Source organism: Podarcis liolepis, assembly GCF_965112155.1.
Source record: "Podarcis liolepis genome assembly, chromosome: 10".
In the NCBI taxonomy this organism is placed as follows: Eukaryota; Metazoa; Chordata; class Lepidosauria; order Squamata; family Lacertidae; genus Podarcis; species Podarcis liolepis.
Genome location: NC_139562.1, coordinates 45,971,727 through 45,992,830, shown reverse-complemented (window position 1 = coordinate 45,992,830; position 21,104 = coordinate 45,971,727). Strand labels below are relative to the sequence as shown.

Below are 21,104 nucleotides of genomic sequence, written 5' to 3'. Positions count from 1 at the left end.
TCCCCTTACTTTTTAGGAGAGAAAAAGAGAATCTTATAGAGCAAAAAATATGGTAATTTGCATATCACCCTTCATCCACAGATCTCTAAAGCATCATACTGCACCCCAAACAACAAATATGCTTACTTTTCATAAACAGATCTCCTTAAATACATCCAAGGGGCAGGCATGACTGTGTAAGAAACCCAAGCATGGGCAGCAATTAGTATTTTTTGTGGGGGGTATGACCAATAATGCTGTGTGTGAATTGAGAGAAGCTCCCCACCATCTCTTAACAGTGGTGCTGAGGATGCTGGGGCTCATTGGCCAGCAGTAGCTGGCCATAAATGAATGTATCAGTCTACTTCGGGTCTACGTCACGTTGGCACATGTGCACTGATAAGTCTGTTCCATCCCATTTCCGCAATTCAAAAAGCAATGAAAAAAGTGCAGTTAACCAAGAAGAGAGTCAAAATATTTGAGAAGTCTGAAGGCCAGTAGATCAATTAAGTTGCCCAGCAGGCCACCTCATATCAGAGTTCACATTAATTTGTTCAAGCAGCCCTACTGAAGGAAAAGTGTTTCCCAACTTGCTTATTTATCAAGAGAATAATCAACAATAGCTTGCAAGGGAATTCTGAGAGGAGTGTGTATGTGAGATGTCAAGCTCAGTGTTTAGTGTGAATGAAGCACAAGCCATGATAACTATGCACTGGAGGCCTCTCCTGATACACTCCTCTACATATTATGTTGTATTTCTGCTGGAAACTGAGGGGTGTAATCATCAGAGTGTTTGCAAGATCATTCTTCTTTACGATGCATCTGCCTAAGACATTGGTTGCAAGCTACACATGTGCCTGTAGATGACTTTTCTGGCATCTGCAGACTCCTGATGACTTCCTTCCCCACTGAAATAAAGCTTGAAAGAAGCCTTCTGTTGTAGCCCCTGAACATTTTGGTGGGGAAGGGAGGCTTAGCTCTCCCCTCACCAGTTGTAACGCTTCCACAAACACCAACAGAAGCCTAATTGCCCTGCGGGAGGGGTGGAGGCAGTGTGACCAGATTGTGGTGCATGTACATGGCTGGCGTACACAGATAGTGACCGCCATAGTTCCTCTAGCTTGCAAATGTTCCCCTGAGTTCCAGGACACTGGTGACTCTTGGTTTAAGATGACCAAAGACCAATTTGCCAAACTAAAATGCTTTTAAGGGATTAGATGGGAAGTTCAAGTTCCCATAGAGGGATGGCTGCAGTATTTGTGGCAATCTCCACTAGAATTTGGTTACAACCAAAGCACAGATAAGTTCTCTTGCGTAGGCAGCCAGGGCTTCTTTAATGCGTTATCCCAAGAAAGTTTCATCTTACACTCACCACTTTAAAAATTAAAGAGGAAGTTGCCTTTTTAACAAGTTTGAAGTGATAATTTTGCCCTACAATAGTGTGAATTTTATATTTTCACACGTTTCTCCTTGATGATATGGTGGAGATATTTGGCTACATTTATTTGCTTTGAGGGTAGCAGGGACCAACGGCAGTATTTTCCCAGCTTTGCGTGGAATTCCCTTTACATGGCATAGTCATGTACAGAGATTTGCCAATAAGTAAACTGATACATTAAGATGATAGATTCCCGAAGGAAAAACGAAAACACATGCATACACTATTAATTACAGGGCATAGGCACTACTGGGATTAGATGGGATTTCTTAAAGCCTAAAATGGTGAGATGTATGATAAAGCCGTGTTAATCACAGCTGTAAAGGGAGTAAAAGGAAATTTCTAAATCTCCCAGTTCTGCAGGAAATCTTGAAAACGTAACTGCAGAATATCTCAGAAAGACTCAGAAGCCAAAAGAGAAACAAGATTAAATCCTATGGGTGGAATTCAACCTTGCACTAAGGCATTTGTTCCATCAGCGCAAGTATTTATACTTGCTATACAGAACAATTTCCCCTCTTACATTTTGTTCTGGGGGGTTTTCCTGACCCAAAGCAGACGTGGGGAGGGTATGCAGGGGGAGGAGGGGTGGGGGGAAATCCCATTGTGCTGGTTTCCACTGGCACAACTGCTAAATTGAATGTGGCTTAAGTACTTTTAAAAATCTTGCCAATTTTTTATTCCGAGATTTATCGTTTTGATTTATTAACTCTGGATTGTATCAAATGAAGGCACCTTTTAGTTAGGGAACCTCTTAAAGCCCTACTGGGGTGGGGAATGGCATTCCTTCCTGGAACACTTTCCAGTGGCAAAAGTGGCTAGAAGAAGACATGTAAATCTTACCACTACTTTTTCTTTTACATTAAGCCAATTCTTACACACTCTTCTATCCTCTATCTAGACAGGCAAGAGGCATTATCAGATTTTTATCTAATTTTAATTTTATTTTGTTTATGCAGTTTATATACTGCTGAACTACAGTTGTCGCTAAGGGGTGAGACATTCAGGGACACATTCCCGCTAGGAAAAAACACTTGGAAGCAGGGCCAGTGAGGGATGTGGTCTGTAGAGAAGGGTGTGTGCCTTCGAGAGTCACAGCAGGCATATGGAGAGACATGGAAGGCTACATTTGGCCCTCAGGTTCCCCTGAACTACCGGTATATCATGGTCAGCAGTAGAGCAATTGTTTTCAATGGGTCTCCTGCAAGTTTGCTGGCTCTTGGGGGCCAATACACTGTGGGTCCCCCATTTTTTTAATGTTCAGAGGGTTCCCCGTGTGACATCAGGATGCTGCATGGCATCAGACATGGGGGCCCTCAATCCTCTGGACAAGATGGTGCCTCTGGTCTCCTGTGAGTATGAGCTAGTCAGATTCAACCTTCTTTTTCAACATAGATGCAAGCTATTGAAAGTTGTAACCCAACTTTGCCCATTCTTTTCCTGATTGCTCATATTTAAGGAGGTGTACACTATCTTAAGCAGTAATGATTTTTAAAACCCTAAGCACCACATCTGAAAATAACACTCTTCTTCATCTATTTATTTCTCAGGTGTACTTAGTCAAGCCAATACTCCTCAGCCTTGTCTTGCTCACCGTCTTTCAGCCCTTTCCGTCATTATCTTCATAAGTGTAAGGGTACCCCTGACCATTAGGTCCAGTCGTGACCGACTCTGGGGTTGCGGCGCTCATCTCGCTTTATTGGCCGAGGGAGCCGGCGTACAGCTTCCGGGTCATGTGGCCAGCATGACTAAGCCGCTTCTGGCGAACCAGAGCAGCGCACGGAAATGCCATTTACCTTCCCGCCGGAGCGGTACCTATTTATCTACTTGTACTTTGACGTGCTTTCGAACTGCTAGGTTGGCAGGAGCAGGGACTGAGCAATGGGAGCTCACCCCGTCACGGGGATTCGAACCGCCGACCTTCTGATTGCCAAGTCCTACCATTATCTTCATACTGGAAAGTTAATATTAGGTTTACAGGAATGTTGTATGCCCTATTATGTTAATGTAAGGAAAGTTATATACATATTACATGCTATGTATATACAGTGGTACCTTGGTTGTCGAATGTAATCCATTCCGGAAGACAGTTCGACTTCTGAAACGTTTGACAACCGAGGCTCAAAGGGCAGTCAGCAAAGTCAATGGAGAGAAAAAATTGACTTCCGAGGCACATTAGAAAATGGAAGCAATTATTTCCGGTTTTTTGGCGTTCGGATTCTGAACCTTTCAGCTCGAAAACCGAGGTACCGCTGTATATAGTATTTTAACTCTAGCTATATAAAACTTCAGCTACATAATTCTTGCACACACTCAGTTGGAAGAGGCAGCCAGTGATGTCGGTTAGGCTTGCGTATGAATAACCACACATAGGATAGGTGAGTGTTGTTAGCGAGCCATATTAATTTATAGCTGCTTTGCATGCAGTTAGGAAAATGGTTTATGCACATAACTGCCAGAGGATCTGTGAAGGTGCAGGGGAGATAAAATGTCTGTTTACACGTAAGATGACACATTTTTAAATTAAAGAATTAGTCAAAAAGAACTGCCACGCTTGCTTTTATTAACTTGGTCTCTGATGTCAATTAGAATGACTGCTCAGTCCAGATATATGTATCGAAAGGGTGAGGAGGAAGATAGAAGATGTAATAATTTAATTAATAAGGATTCTGTGTTTTTGAGTGTCCACTCCAATTTCCCTGGGAAGTCAGCATTCAAGTCAGGGACAGATCCTGGTGTTTCCTGACTCCCCAAGCCCCAGGCTTTTGTGTTAGCTGCCATTACTAACATTTTTAGTTTGTTTTGGCCTGCAAAACAAAGGCAAGTTCTTTAAAGAGATATGTCCAAAGGATAGTCTTTGTCAAGCATGTTGATTTGCTTTTCCATACATTCTTATCAATAGTCTAGACACAAGGAGAACACAGTGAATAGTCTATCATTTTTAAAGAAGCAGTTTCCTTCCTTAAACAAAGAGGTCCTCAGTCTGTTTTACGAAAGGATGGGAGCAGCATTTCTCTATAGGAGAGAGAGATAACAAAGTGATTTTTCTTTGTGCCTCTCATCTAATCAATAGATAAATAAAATGAATGCTGTTGTGGGAAGTATGCACTGACTATATATTAAAAAAAACCCCAACCCACCAGAATTGCCTAACAATATCATATAATACTTTTGAACTACAGCACGTATCTTGTGTTTTTTTTTACAGAAAGCAGAAGCTACTGGAGAAAAACGACCAAGAGGCCGACCCAGGAAATGGGTAAGTATTGCATTTTTAGTTTTTATAAAATTAAATTTTCCTCTTTTAAGAATTCAGCAAGGTAACTTTAAAAAGAAAGAAAGAAGGCAGCTATTTCGTTTAACGAACGGCTGCGGTCAGTTTGCCTCAATCCAGTGAACCGGACCCCATCATCAGAGGTTGGCATTGGCAGGCATGTTCCAGGGCCCGTGAATGGGTGGAGGGCACAGATTGCTAATGCCAGGCCTGAGATGGTTGGAGTTAGCACATCAGAAGTGGAGGGAGAGAGAGGTGGCACAGAAGGCGGCCGCACATGCTCCCTATAATTGCCTTGATGAGTGACCTCCCCCCACCCCCAGCGTGAGACAGGCTATATATGCTCATTATCCTTGTATGGTGTATATATATCCCCACCCCTTGTAATGGCTAGGGGCAAAAAGTCTGTGTCTGACAAGGTATCTGTACTACTCCTTCTCCCCACTGCCACCATCACTGCTCTTCCATGTCCTTGGAGCCTCCTGGCCAAACCCACTCCCCTCCACACTGTGGCAATGGCAGTGAGTCATGGAACGGGATGGGACCTGTGCAAGTTCTGCAGTGAAGGAGAGGAGCAGAGACCCATAGCAGCACTGGAGCCAGTGTGGTGTAGTGTTTAAAAGTGGTAGACTCGTAATCTGGGAAACCGGGTTCGTGTCTCCGCTCCTCCACATGCAGCTGCTGGGTGACCTTGGGCCAGTCACACTTCTCTGAAGTCTCTCAGCCCCACTCACCTCACAGAGTGTTTGTTGTGGGGGAGGAAGGAAAAGGAGAATGTTAGCCGCTTTGAGACTCCTTAGGGTAGTGATAAAGCGGGATATCAAACCCAAACTCTTCTTCTTCTGGTGAGAAGCAGATTCTGGATTGGGGAACTTGGGGCTTCCAGAGGTTGCTGGACTCTAGCTCCTGTTGTCCTCAACCAGCATGGCCATTGGTCAATGAAGATGGTACTTGCAGTCCAACAAAAATCTGGAGGGCCACAGGTTCCCACCCTGATGTGCATTTATAGGGGGGCAGAGGGGCTCACTAGAGGCCTCTTGAATGGGACTCATGAAAACCTGCAGCTCATGAAAACCTTGCTTGAGAGTTAAAGGCAGGTGAGGAGTTATCGCCGCTTCCTACCTTTAGACTCTGGGAGTTTGCTCAAAGACACATTTTACTACTGTTTGCTGGGAGGGGATATCTGTGTCTTATCAGCATGAATGAACCTCAGCTCTTCCCTTTTTTCTTTTTTTAAAAGTGAGAGGTGGAGGGGAAACAGAACACTGAGGTAGTTTGTTGAGTAATTCAGTTACAAAGGTTAAAGAGTGGGGTTTATCTGGAGTCCAAACGTGATTAGGAAAGAGGATAACATTCAAACGCAGTGTATACAAAAAGCAGGTTAATAAACAAAACTCCTTTGTCTCTTTCATGAATGTCCCATAGTTTCTGGAAAACACCCTGCTCCAATCGCAGGAAACCTATACCCACTCCCTCAGTGATTTATATTATTTCTCCTTTCTGGTTCACTTCAGAGATGGAAAAGGCGGGCCTAAGGCAGAGGCAGTTTTAGGGTAGCACAACCAGTGCGATTGCTGGGGGAGCCAAAACAATGCTATAGAATGTAGCAAGAGGAGGCAAGGAGGGGGAGCGAATTTTAGCGTCACCGAGGGTGTCACTGAAATTTGAGAGCCCCAAGTCCACCACTGCCTGAGGGAAGCGGATTTGCACATGCAGGTCACTTTGCTAGACCAACTCAGCATCTGAGGTAAGGTTTGTGCCTCCCAGGGCCGCCACCTGTAAGGAAGAGGAGGAGCTGGAGAATATCCCTTTGCACCTCTTAAGGCAGCAGTGGTGTGGCATGCACAGAACAAACACATGAAGCATGCAGGGTGCACATTCACTGTCACACATGCAGAGAACAAGACCTTACACTGCTCTCTTCTTTCTTTTGCTCAAGCTGCTGCTCTTTCTGGTGCCAACACAGGCCCAGTCTCTCTACCAAATAATAATAATAATAAATTTATTTATACCCCACCCATCTGACTGGGTTTCCCAGCCACCCTTGGCAGCTCCCAACAGAATATTAAAAACACGATCAAACATCAAAAACTTCCCTAAACAGGGCCGCCTTCAGATGTCTTCTAAAAGTCGCATAGTTGTTTATTTCCTTGACATCTGATGGGAGGGCGTTCCACAGGGCAGGCGCCACTACCGAGAAGGCCCTCTGCCTGGTTCCCTGTAACTTGGCTTCTCGCAGTGAGGGAACTTCCAGAAGACCCTTGGAGCTGGACCTCAGTGTCCAGGCTGAACGATGGGAGTGGCCATTTAGGGCTTTAAAGGTCAGCACCAAACCCTTTGAATTGTGCTTGGAAACGTACTGGGAGTCAATGTAGGTCTTTCAGGACTGGTGTTAAATGGTCTTGGCGGCCACTTCCAGTCACCAGTCTAGCTACCGCATTCTGGATTAGTTGTAGTTTCCGGGTCACCTTCAAACATTCCCTTCATCTTCTCCCTCCAACAGTTCACTCGTCATTGTTGCTCTCCAGGCAGTGAGGATATAAGTCAAATCACTACTGGGCTTGGGAGCCTGGGCAATTTCAGTAGGCCTCTGATCTCCCTCCACCACAGTGTGAAGAGAATGGGATGAGCTGGGGAATGTGGACAAAAAACTGCAGTAGGATGCCAGTTGTGCTGTTGAAGAGCAGACAGTAGCCAGCCCTGTTTCTTGTGCAGGGGCACACATTAGGTTCAAAGGCTAAGTTTACGTCATGCAACTGCTTAGAGTAGAGGAGAGTGGTATCTCTGGATTGGGCTGTGAGAAACCCCGCCTGAAATTCTGAAGAGCTACTGCCTGTCAGTGTAGATGATACTGAACTAGATTGGCCAGTGGTCAATCACTACAAGGCAGCTTCACAAAAGTAAGGGTGTCATTTAGCCTTTAGCTGGTCCAAAACCAACTCACCACCACCACCTTTTTTGCACATGGAAACATAATTGAAGAATTTTCACATTATGATGGAAATTGTAGAGGCAATTCATTCAGTGGCAAGGCAGTGTGTGGGCCCTAGAAGTTGCTCATTTAAAAAATAATTTTTTGGGGGGGAGCGCAAACCTTTGATATTGGACCTTCTTTTGAGAGATTCTTTAACCATATGCTGTAGCTTTAGATGAATGTCATCTTTTAAGAAATGAAGAGTAAGCGTAATGTATGCTTTTTATAGTCTCTCTGGTTTCCACGGAAAGAGTGTATTGCAAATAGCTGTTAAAGGGCCACACTTTATTAATTTTTTTTGCGTGAAGAAGTTCACTGTTGGAGGAAAAGCCTATTGCATCCTGCTGGTGCCGTCTTCACAACCATAAAGCTGATGGTGGAAGCAAGGATTGATTGTTCAATTTTCCTAAGCCCACAGGGTCTTCTCGCCAGGGACAAGCGCGCCCAAAAGTGAGTGTTGCCACCCAACACTCTTTACCCAAGCCCCACAGCCCCATGGGATGCCTGTTGCCTCCTCCGCCATGTGCTGGTGGGGATGCAAATATCCCTTCCCAGTTCATCAGATGACCTCATGAGCAGCGGAGGGGGCAATTGCCTCACTATCAAGGTGCAAGACTGGGAGGAGTGCTTTACATGTTTCTGCCCATCCTGGTGTCATGTCCACATTATCTTTCTTTTTACCATTTATGCCAAAATGTTTTTTTGGGGGTAGGGTAGGATGAAAAATTTGCTTAGGGGCTGGCTCGGGTTCCCTGGCCAGGAGTCAACCACCCCTGAGTTATATTATTGAATCTATCAAAGAGTTCTAAAACTCATGGTCATATATTTTTATCAGAAGATGATAAATTAGTGTTGTTACCCTTATCTAGTAATTATTTGTGGATGTGGGAGATCTGATGCATCTAAAGGGATACACACCCATACCTGCGAAAGGTGTGCATAGCTCCCTCCATTGAAGTTAATGCTTTATGGAAGGATCTCCAGATATATAATGGACCACACATGCAGAACTCTGTGTCGAGGGCCATGTATAAAGAGATGTAAAAAACAAACAAACGGAGGAGGATGTTACCTAAAGCCATATGGCCCTTTGCATTTTAACAACCCACCTCACTTTACACTCCACCTCTGTTTGTCATACACATTTCCTTTAAACCTTTAAATTGCACTGGAGTTATTTTCGTATTTAATCCGGTGCATTTGCAGTTAGCATTCCTTCTAAACCACTCTATTATTTATAATAGGGGTCACTGAGATTTTTGTTTTTTATGATATTTGAGGTGGGGTAGAAGGTGCAAAATTACATGTGGTCGAGTTTTGCTTTTTTGCTTTTTTGTATAAGTCTGCAAGCCTTTCTTTTTGTGAGTCTAGGATTCTGTGTCATATGTTGTTCATCAAACTGTAAAGTATTATTTCTCCTGTTTCCTTCAATGTGTACATGCAGAGATATATTAGCTAACGGAGCTCTGCAGAACTTGTGGTAGCCAAGTCTTCCTGCCAGTTCCAACTTATATACTTTACATCTGGTGATTCTGGGTTGTTTTTTTTTTAATGGTAACTAAATTTATTGGACCAATATGATACCTTGGAATAGTACTTGTGGTCATAATAATAACAACGGCATAAAGTGCATTCTGAAGCGTGTAGTAAATTACTTTATCTTTTCAATAAAGTAATATTGCTCCTAAAAAGCATTCTGTGAAAGTAAGACTACTGGAACAAGCATAGAGCACAGTGTCATGCATTCTTTGATCAGGGAGACCCAAATACAAACCAAAATCAGGAATTGGTATCTTAGTCTCAAATGTACAAACGATTATTTGTTGCCCAAAGCCTGACATATTGGTCACAATCCAGGCAATCTCCATAGATGATTAATACATTTGTCAATTGCCTTCCACGTATAGGTTCCAAAGCGATTTACAGATCTATCCTTAAACCAGCTAAAACAAGTACAAGAACAACCAGGTGTAGGTTTAAAAACAACACGGAATGACCTTTGCACCTGGTTGAGAAAGCTACAGTGGTACTTCGCAAGACGAACGCCTCACAAGACGAAAAACGTGCAAGACGAAAGAGTTTTCCGTTTTTTGAGTCGTTCCGCAAGACGAATTTCCCTATGGGCTTGCTTCGCAAGACGAAACGTCTTGCGAGTTTGTTTCCTTTTTCTTAAAGCCGCTAATAGCTGCGCTTCGCAAGATGAAAAAACCGCAAGACGAAGATACTTGCGGAACGGATTAATTTCGTCTTGCGAGGCACCACTGTAGTTGAAACAAAAATGTATTCAGTTGTTTTCGTAAATTACAGATAGTGGGCGGCTGTCATATCCTGACAGGAATACGGTTCCACAGATACTTGATTTGAGCCCAGTGATTTTAGTGGGACTTAAGCATTTGTAGCTGTGTGCCGGATCGTAGCCAATGGCTCTGATTCTCCAGAGCGATCTGTGGATTCATGCATGACGACTAGCAATCAGTGCAGCAGGCTTTGACATTCCTTCTCTCTGCCCGCAGTCAAAGATGAACATCTCTTTAGAAGCTGTGTACAATCTTTTAAAGTAGTGAACATAGGAAGCTCTTTGCCCCACGGCTCTTTACAAAGAACTGTGAATTGAAGCAATTAACCTGTAAATTTCATTGACTTCAGGCTGTGTTTTCAGCTCAATTTGCTTAATTTTGCAGCCATAATGGAACACTTTTTTTAATGTGGACATTAATACATTTTTATTGCATCTCTCCATGTATTCCAGGTAGAGGAGGATAAAATATGTCTGTATTAAATAATAATTTCAATTTAAAAAGACAGCACTTTTAAAACAAGCTAACATGCTCATAATTAGGTGGTTAGATCAGTTCTCAGCCGAAGGCCTTGGAAAACAAGTAGGTTTTATGTCTCTTTCTAAAATCCAAACACTCGTCACCTTCTAGAATGTTGTTCTTTTAACTCAGGGCTATCGGTGAAAAGGCCATGTTCCTTGCTGTGACTGTTTTAACTTCCCACAAGGAATGAGCACAGAGGCAGCTTCTAATCAAAATATATCCATTTGCAAGGGAGCTCATATATGAAGAGATGCTTACTGAGGTTTGTAACATTCATACCAAAAAAAAAGGGGGGGGAATAGGCAGAGATTGAAGGGACCTGTGAACTTTCTGACATATTTTCTCCATCCATGAACTGTATTTTTATGCCACAGTATGCTACTAAGACATTTCCCCAATAAATGTAGCATTTGTAGCAGGCTCATTTTTCCAGTATTCTTTAATTTTCAGAGCACTGGGTGATGGCCCCGTCGGTGATATGAGCTATGTTTTAAAGAAAATAGTCTCTGAATGACATGTTACACACCTGTCATGCAACTGTGTAGTGTTTTTTTCTTCTTTTTGCTGCTATGGTTGAAGCATGGAGGCTAGACCATTCAACTGTATGATTATACAGCACCATCAGAGAACGTGGCATTTGATGGACTTTTGTAAACAAAAAAGGATAAGCAATTGTCACGAACCCTGCAATGTTCTCCGGATTGGGCTTCGATTGTCAGGCCCAGACAGAGGAGGTAGAGAAAAAATTGGGGAGCAGGGGTGAACTGTAGGAAAGAGGAGGGGGATATCTCCTTTCTGCCATGACTTCAACTACTTTGAAAGGAGAAGCATGTATACTGGCTCTCCCCATTACCCTCCAGCGGACCAGAGAGCCTCAGTGGAGGCTGGGGAGGGCTCTGATAATTGATGGGGAAGGTTGAATAGGAGGTGGGAGTAACTGAGCAGGAGGGTGCAGCCTTGTTTCCTAGAATCAGGTGCGCCTTTGCAGATGGGAGCAGACCGTGGTAGAGTGTGTGCGTGCAAGCTCAACATTCCTGCTTGGCAGGACCTCATCTTTAAAAGCTTGGCAGGAGGGGTGAGAAAACTTCTTGGGACACCTTCCTTGCTTCTGTCCAGTTCTGAACCTCTTACCTTGCTCCTGAACTCCTGAATCATGGCTCTTGAGCACTGTGTGTGCTGCTGAGCACACACCATTACTTGCCTGAACGAAGATCTTCCTTATTTACAAGTAAGAGCCTCTGTCAACTTGTTTTGGTTGGGAGCTAGGGCCAAAGTTTGCACTAAATTTTGTCAGTGGGAGAACAAGCTGCTGTCTCTACCACCATACCTGTGCTGCAGTGTACACTTTTGCTAGCAATCATAATAGCAAATCTCCATATCAAAAAAGACCCCTCAGTTCCATTTGTTAAGTATAAAAGTCATTGCCACACAGGTAGAAAATAAAGTTGTGCTGGGTGTTTGGGTATTTTTCTATGGGACAAGAATGCTTTATATTAAAACAGAAGCCATTTAAAAATTCCCGACTAGGAGCAGAACTGGTGGCCAGTTCTCACTTTCAGTAATTACCAAGGACAGTAATTACCGTATTTTATAAGACTCTTCCCTGCTAAAAAGTAAGGGGAAATGTGTGTGCGTCTTATGGAGCGAATGCAGGCTGCGCAGCTATCCCAGAAGCCAGATCAGCAAGAGGGATTGCTGCTTTCACTGCACAGCGATCCCTCTTGCTGTTCTGGCTTCTGAGATTCAGAATTATTTTTTTCTTGTTTTCCTACTCCAAAAAACTAGGTGCGTCTTACAGAGCGAAAAATACAGTAATTGTTTGATGTCAACATCCCCTGATAACTGATAACTTACATGCATGAGTAGCCCATGCCACAAATTTAATACCACTGCTATAACATTCATATCACCTCAAAGGATGCTTCTGAATGGTGATTTCACACTTTCAGCTACCTGCCGCCAAGTGTACAGTAATCATGAGAAGTTTGTATGCATGTATTAACCTTTCACAAGGGTGAACCGATTATGATCTATTATGAGCAGAAAGACATACACCATGCTAATTAGGTGTTGTTGGTTTTTTTGTCTTTTAAGACTGCAACCCCAAGCATGCTTACTAGTGAATAAGTCCCAATGAATGCAGAGAGACATACTTTGGAGTAAGCATGCTGGTGATTGTACCGTAAAGTGCCATTTATTGAAAACAAGTGTCTGATTTCCGCTGTGATGGACGTATCTAGTTCTTGGTGGAGAAAATACCTCTCCTGAGGTAGGCTCCGCATTTGTGACACTCTCGAGAGTTTCCAAATGTGAGTGGTCTATGTTTAGGAAAGTGGATTATGAGTCAGGATTCCTGGGTTCTGTTTCTAGTTCAGTGAGGTGTCAGGCAAGCCGTTTACTATCTTTCGGGCTAAATATACCTTTTGACAAGTGTATAATGATTCCATTTTAATATGCGATACTTTGGGAGCGATTCCAAGCCCCTTGCGCTTACTCCCGTGGGGAATCTTGAGTTCAGTTGCGAAGCATGCAAGCATATGCATATCTCTTTTAATGGTGTCACATTATATAGAGTTCCGAGGGCCCTATATAAAAGGCATGTGCACTGTGTGTATTTTCCTCCTCCCAACGAAAACCTAAAATGAAACTCCCTCTTCTATTTCCTTGTAGCACTGGATATGCTGTATATGAAAGCAGGCACCTCTTATTAAGCAATAGCAACCGAAAAACATATTTCCCAGGAGATGGTTTCTAATTTTACGACACATGGAGGTTTTTAAAAACCAGCAATAAAGTACTTTATGTATGACCTAGGTAACTCTACCTGTTTTTATTCCTATTTCTTACACTGTATTCCCTTTCATTTATTTGTTACTGGCCTCAGATTTTGAAAAAGCAAAGTAACGACTGCAAGGATCAGAAATGACTCTCTTTGCTAATATCTCTGTAGTCTACTCTGATACCTTACTCAAACAATAATAAGTTTTTTGATAGTAGAGATACAGTTTTTGAATACATTTAAATTAGCAGTAGAGGTACCGTTGTTCATGCTCTTGGATGTGAAAGGGAGTCACTGGGGTTACGAACATAACCGTATGTATGGTCCATTGTCTTCCCTCTGGAAATTTCCAGTGTTGCTAACAAAAGAATTTGCAATGTTTATGGAGCAGGTTCACTGTATGGCTGAGATTGAACAGTTGTTGCATATCTGCAATAAATGCTATTTTATCAGCTTATTTCTTTGGTAATCTAACAAAACATGGCTGCTGAATTTAATAGTATACAGGCCATATGTGTTGCATGGAAATTATATTTATACCCCCACCTTTTTTTTACAAGCCAGGTATGATGATTTAATGATATTTTATTTGTAGGCCACCCTGGTACATAGGGTCTAATAATTAGTTAATACATAACATATAAAACAGCTTATGGCGGTGTGTTAGGTAATTCCCACGTGTTTGGATCTTTTTTTGCAGGTTTTCACGATCAAGTTCCCAGGAATGTTTTGGCCTGTTCCTGGGTGGTGGTTGGTTTCCCCCCCTCCAGATTTAGCAGTAGGCTGTTGACAGATGTATGAGGCCTTCCTTGACAGTGCAAGGAGTGTAGCAACTGTCTTGTCTATCTGTCTTATGTCGTGGAAGACAGTATCCCCGAGATGTGTTTTCTATTCTATGCAACAGTTCTATTCTAACTGTTCCATGTTGTAGTGACAGCTAGAATCAGAAAGGTGTCCCTCTCAGCTCTAATCTGGAATGATACTATAAAAGGCAGGAATCACTATGATTGTTTGGTCTGGTCTCAGTGATCCTCTGAATGGTGGTGTAGGACTCTTAAATCAATGGACTGCCACCTCATTCTCTTTCTACACTCTTATTAGTGGCCAGCCACTTTGCAACATGGCAGAGGAAATATAAAAAGAGCCAGAGAGAACAAAGACTTTTCCATTGCCTGACTGGCTTACCTGACCATTCCCAACTGCTGAACCATGGCGGTGAGGGAAGGAATGTAGGAACATGCCTTATAACGACTTTGACTGGCAGTAACTGTTGGATTGCAGGTAAGAGTCTTTACCAAACTAACTCAAGATACTTGGGGGCGGAATCTGGGACCTTCTGGATGCAAAGTATGCTGTCTATCACAGAACTATGAAGAGAAAGCAGCCTGCCTTTACAGCAACCCAGCCAGAGCCTATGCCTCCCTGCACACTCCATCCCACCCCTTGATTCAGTCAACCTCTTATCTGCTCTAAATCATGTAACTTTTCTATAGCTGGGCGGATAGCAGCTGGTGGTGAGCAGCTTCTTTGGGGAAATGGCAGTGAGGGAATGGGTTACCTCGCACAACACCGTGGTCCTGATCTGCTGATATTTAGGGCTGGGCAATACCTTTTTTTTTTAACATTGTGCTGTATCACCAGCTAAACGTCACATTATACCAATATATCACAATGTCTGAAATAGCGATGGAGGCATTGACTGGCTTCATGCTTTTTCCTGCTCTTGTGATTTGCTGTCTATGGCATGAGGCAAGGACTGAGCTGAGCCCGCAGAATTAATAGGCACTGCACGACTCGAGAGAAGCATTGGGTGGCTTCAATGTTTCCCCCATATTGTGATTTTTGCATAGAGCGTACAGACACCCACACACCATGCTTCATGATATATTGCCAGGTCGAGAATTATAAAACCGATATCACAATATGGACTTCAAACCGGTTTTGGACGGTATATTGATATATAGCCCAGCCCTACTGGTGTTGTGATTGCATCTGATAATTATAAAGTGTTCATATATGCAGTAACAGTGTTACAGTGGTACCTTGGGTTACATACACTTCAGGTTACATACGCTTCAGGTTACATATTCCGCTAACCCAGAAATAGTGCTTCAGGTTAAGAACTTTGCTTCAGGATGAGAACAGAAATCATGCTCCGGCAGCGCGGCGGCAGCAGGAGGCCCCATTAGCTAAAGTGGTGCTTCAGGTTAAGAACAGTTTCAGGTTAAGTACGGACCTCCGGAACGAATTAAGTACTTAACCCGAGGTACCACTGTACTTATTTCTTCTTGATCCTTCTGGTGAATCATAATTCAGGGATCCAGCCCAAGCCCTTATGTCAGCTCTTTGCCAAAGAGATGGGAGACCCAGTCACAGATCTCTGCTATTGCAGCTGCTTTGGGACCCTGAGAAATAAGAGGCAACCTGTGCTAAAATGATCAGCGAGACAGCCTGGAGTTTGCATCTGTTATGTTTAAGTAGCTTACACACATTTGAAAGGCAGACTGGAACCTGTAGTTCCAGTGTGCCGTAAAAAGGGTGACTTGATCCAATATGTTATCTTAATCTAGTTTGACTGTCGCATCAATTAGCCTCATCAAGATGAACTGGGGACCCTTTTCATGTCCTAATACAAACACATGGAATTTTTCCTTTTATGATCTTAACAACGTTGCTTTGTGCTAACATATCCTTGAGGTTTCCTTTGCGCTTGCTTAGAACTCATTCATACTGTATTGTGACATGTCGGTGATGACAAAATCTGTCCTGGGGGCCTGTTTTTACATTTGTCTGTTAAGGGAACTTTTTTTCTTTTCTTTCCTTTTTTTTACAAATAGAAAAAGAAAATAAAAGCTTGCCATCAGCTCATAAGCTTTAAAAATCCTGAATAGAAGAAGCAGCTGTGGGGAGCATGCATTCCTAAATGTTTAAAGCATTTATACAATAATTGGGTGCAACAGAGCTCTTCCTGTAATGAATGGGCCTGATTCTGGTCACGCTTCATTCAGAGTTCATACTGAAGTCATTGGCTGGTCTGCATAGGAGGCAATCAAATGATCTTCCTGTACATTTGCAAAAGTTTGGGAAGAAGTGTTCCAAAGCGACTGTGATCTGATTTCTTAGTCTGAGTATAGGAGTGGGAAATCGGTTGTGGATTCCACTTCCAAGCTCCAGAGCATTGTTTCAAGAATAGAGAGTACCAATGCTGGCCAGTTGAGTTCTGCGAGTAATAATAATTTTTTTTAAAAAAAATATTCCTTATTGAAATGATTTTCAGTAGCAAGCAAAAAAATTTCAAAGTTATTAGTTTGCATTTGTATTAATTTACAAAGCCCTGAACAACTTAGGTCCACGGTATCCCAGCTCAATCCGGAGGAGCATCATTGGTCCCTCCCAGTGTTGGCGAGGCTCATTTGACAACAACAAGAAATAGTGTCATATAGCGGAATGCTCTGCCAACAGAAATTCAACAGGTGCCTTTTGTTTCACCTTCTAAATGCCTGCTGAGAACTCTTCTATTCCGCCAGGAATATTCAAGCAATTGAGAATACATCTTTCCACAGTACTTAATTGGCATTTGATTTTAGCTTTTGTATATGGTTTTTATTGTATGGTTTTACGTACTATTGTTGTAAACTGTTTCGAATTTTTTTAATGAAATAGTGTTGTATCAAATATTTTATAAAATAGATAAACTATAAGCATGGATTTCAGAATGCAAGATTAGTCAGCTATCATGTTTATGCATCTACCTACTTACTTCCCTAGGGACGCGGGTGGTGCTGTGGGTTAAACCACAGAGCCTAGGACTTGCCGCTCAGAAGGTTGGCGGTTCAAATCCCCGCGACGGGGTGAGCTCCCATTGCTTGGTCCCTGCTCCTGCCAACCTAGCAGTTTGAAAGCACGTCAAAGTGCAAGTAGATAAATAGGTACCGCTCCAGCGGGAAGGTAAACGGCGTTTCTGTGCGCTGCTCTGGTTCGCCAGAAGCGGCTTAGTCATGCTGGCCACATGACCTGGAAGCTGTATGCAGGCTCCCTTGGCCAGTAAAGCGAGATGAGCACCGCAACCCCAGAGTCGGTCACGACTGGACCTAATGGTCAGGGGTCCCTTTACCTTACTTACTTCCCTTATTTTCAAAAATGTGACCAGTGGTCAGGGATGGATGGGAATTGTAGTTCAACCACAACAGGGAACCCCCCCAGCTTCTCCATCTGTGATTTATGGCCTATTAATGGAGTAATTACATCAGTGTCATAACACTGTCCTGCAAATTCCTTATGCAAACTTGATTGCTTAGAAGCAGAGTAGCAGAGGACATGATATATCATTACAGACCACAAACCCAGTATTATCAGTTTACCTACTGAGGGATGATGACAGGGAGGGAGCAGGTGCTGAGTATTTGCCCCCCCCCCCACATTCTCAAAGTGGCAGCCATAAGTTGCCAGCCAAGCTTTACAGTAATAGCATTCCTCCCTTCTTTTTATAGACAGGGAGGAGTTGTACAGAATGCATCTAATAAGGAACCAAGAGCATGCCTTTAATACCAATATCTAATCTTAATAGAACATTTGATGGAAAAGTTGTGGACAAGCTTCTTCATTTTTTTAAACTTCTGCCCCACTTCTCCCTATATACCGTACTTTTTGCTCTATAAGACTCACTTTTCCCCTCCTAAAAAGTAAGGGGAAATGTGTGTGCGTCTTATGGAGCGAATGCAGGCTGCTATCCCAGAAGCCAGAACAGCAAGAGGGATCGCTGCTTTTGCTGCACAGCGATCCCTCTTGTTGTTCCAGTTTCTGAGATTCAGAGTATTTTTTTTTTCTTGTTTTCCTCCTCCAAAAACTAGGTGCGTCTTATGGTCTGGTGCGTCTAATAGAGCGAAAAATACGGTGCTTTGACCTATAGTGGGCATGCAGTTTTCATTTCCATTATATCAGAGGAGGTGAAATCCTAGAGAGTGCCTAAAAGCTTAAACCTCCAGTGATTGGGGGTGAATGATAGCACCAGACTATTCTGTATAATACCCAGGAGGTTGTAACTTCCTGAAACATCTGGATCTGGCTACTGTTGCAAGGAAAAATTACTTGGCTAGATGATCCACTGTCTGGCTCAGTTAAGCTGTTCTTATGAGGGCATTGTGATTACAGCTGATTGTTTATAAAGTAGGCATACATGCGCTCACGTTCAGAGCGTTACATTCTTCTTGATTCTCCAGTGAAATTATAATTTGGCAAGTGATATTGCTGTGTGGTATCACAGTCATTGGCAATTGGTCATTTGAAAATGTCCTCACACAAGGAAATCCTGCCAAAGGGAAATGAGATGCAAAGGATGAAAGCGGCTGTTGTAGAATTATTTTAAACATGATTTCATAGCCAGCTAGAAAAATTGGTAATTGCATCCTACTGCATTTGCCTCTGGTTTAAATCCATTAACTCAAGGGTGTTCCATCGAGGGTGGATGTACAGTATTCTTTTGTGTCTGGAATGCCTTGATGACATCCATGTGAAGGGGAAGTGAATTTATGCTGGAGTCTAATATATTTGGGAGGGAAATTCCCAGCTATGAAAGTCTTCCTTTATCTTTGAATTTCCTGGCTTTTATGGATTTATATTAGATCTTTTATGTTATTTCAATGAGGGCCCTTTGCGTGTGTGCGCTTTTGATGTCCTTGAGATTGTTTTCATTGGCTATATATACGTATACATAGAATGAAAATAAAAGAAATTTCATTTGAGAATGTTGCATAGCTAGCTGTGTGGGTTCCGAGTGGAAGAAAGACCTCAACTTCTGAGACCGCTGGACCCACCATCACAACACCTGGAACGCTTTTTAGAAGTGAGTGCGTGCACATGACAGTTTAACTAGTTTTCGTGCACATAAGTTAAAATGATTTCTCCTTATAATTCAGTTTTGAGTTCAGTCTGCGCTAGATTCACAAGGGCTCTGCCTAGGACACCTATAACGTGTGCCCAAGCTCCCACAGCGTAATATGCAAATCCAAAATTAAGAAGGCTCCCTTTGGGAGTCCATTGAGTACTGCCTCTTCATTGCTGAGGGATTGAAGAAGACTCCCAAGCATCCTGGTCAGGTCAGAGGATGGGGCCCTATTTATTTACAGTGGTGCCTCGCAAGACGAAATTAATTCGTTCTGCGAGTCTTTTCGTCTTGCGAATTTTTCGTCTTGCAAAGCACGGTCAAGTCGCAACTGCACCTCTTCAAGCGGTTTTAAGAAAAAGGAAACAAACTTGCAAGACGTTTTCGTCTTTGCGAAGCAAGCCCATAGGGAAATTCGTCTTGCGAAGCAACTCAAAAAACGAAAAACTCTTTCGTCTTGCGAGGTTTTCGTCTTCCGAGGCATTCGTCTTGCGAGGTACCACTGTATTAGATGAATCTTAGTGTTCCATACTGTAGCAGATAAAAGGACAGGTTAAGTGGGGACTTCAGTACTAGATCTCTGCTTCTGTATGCATAGAAATATCTCATATATATATCTATCTCTATCTCTATCTATCTATATCTATCTATCTATACACACACACACACACACACACACACACACACACACACTCGTACATTGGTTGTTGAACACCTTGGTACTTGGATGTTTTGGCTCCCGAACGCTGCAAATCTCGTAGTGAGTGTTCCGGTTTGCGAACGTTTTTGGGAAGCAGAACCTCCAACGCGGCTTCTGCGGCTTCTGATTGAGTCCAGGAAGCTCCTGCAGCCAATCGGAAGCCACGCATTGGTTTTTGAATTAAGCCACGCACTGGTTTTCAGATTAAGTTCAAAAACCAAGGTGCCACTGTAATTGCTATATTATAAATATCTGTGTCTCCATCCATCCATCTTCAGTCACACATACAGGTTGTTCAGATGGGAATGTATCCCTGGTCTTAAAGATTCCCCAAACCTGACACATGCACGCACACACACTCAGTGATATCTGGTGTTAACCATTACTCAGAGTAGACCCATTAAGTCCACTGTTTTCATTGGGTCTGCTCTGAGTATGACTTTTAGTTGACTGGCTTTAAAGGTATGTATGTATGTATGTATGTATGTATATATGTATACCCCCCCCTCTCTGTGTGTGCGCGCGTTTTTGTGTGTGTGTGTGTGTGTGTGTGTGTGTGTGCACAAGCCTTAATGTGTATATATTCACACAGAATGATATTTAACTTCATAGAAGCCTAAAACTGTAGTGCTGAAGGGACCCCGAGGGCCATCATATTTAACTTTTTTTTGGCCCCATCAGAATTCCTGGTGTAGGACTCCTGAATGCACTTGACTGGATGCTCAGAACCCTGTTAGGCAGGAGACAGCCAGCAGTGGAACTTCATATGTTGCACCCAAGCACATAAAGAAGCCAGCATTGTGTACCTGCTTTCACAAGCACAGGCGCTTCATTTTCAGGGGCTAACTGGCTTAAGATGACCTTTGCTTGTGAAGCTATTCTGTGGGTCTCTCCCACCTCTTAGGGGTGATTAAAGAGAATGGGGGTGAGGAAGAGAGAGGCTTAGTTTACGTTCAGAGGAATAGCACAGTAAGTTGCACTCTTAATCCTGAGACCTAGTGTTTGAGGGTTAGTGCATGTGGATTTCTTCGCTGCTTCTATTTGGGGTTTTTTTTGGGAGGAGTGAAAATTCATTTGAACCCTCCTGTTTTTCTGGAAAAACAGTAGAGACTCCCACACCCACTCCTTACGGCTCCATGCAGATGCGAGTTCAAGAACAGGGTGTTTCACTTTCATAGCAAGGTGCAAACCAGATGATTAGGATGATGTGATTAAAGTTTAACGTTGGCTTCTAAGTTGGTCATTTGTGACACTCGAGCA

The 21,104-nt window shown here is 42.9% G+C and overlaps 1 protein-coding gene across 3 annotated transcripts in view; it reads left to right on the top strand.

The window, feature by feature from the left end:
• Window positions 1-21,104, top strand: part of HMGA2 (high mobility group AT-hook 2) — a 134,479-nt gene that overhangs the window by 14,556 nt on the left and 98,819 nt on the right. For all 3 annotated transcript variants that reach the window (XM_083463872.1, XM_083463871.1, XM_083463873.1), the window contains exon 3: window positions 4,626-4,676. In XM_083463872.1, the coding sequence (XP_083319998.1) occupies window positions 4,626-4,676 (51 nt within the window). The remainder of the gene's footprint in view (window positions 1-4,625; window positions 4,677-21,104) is intronic.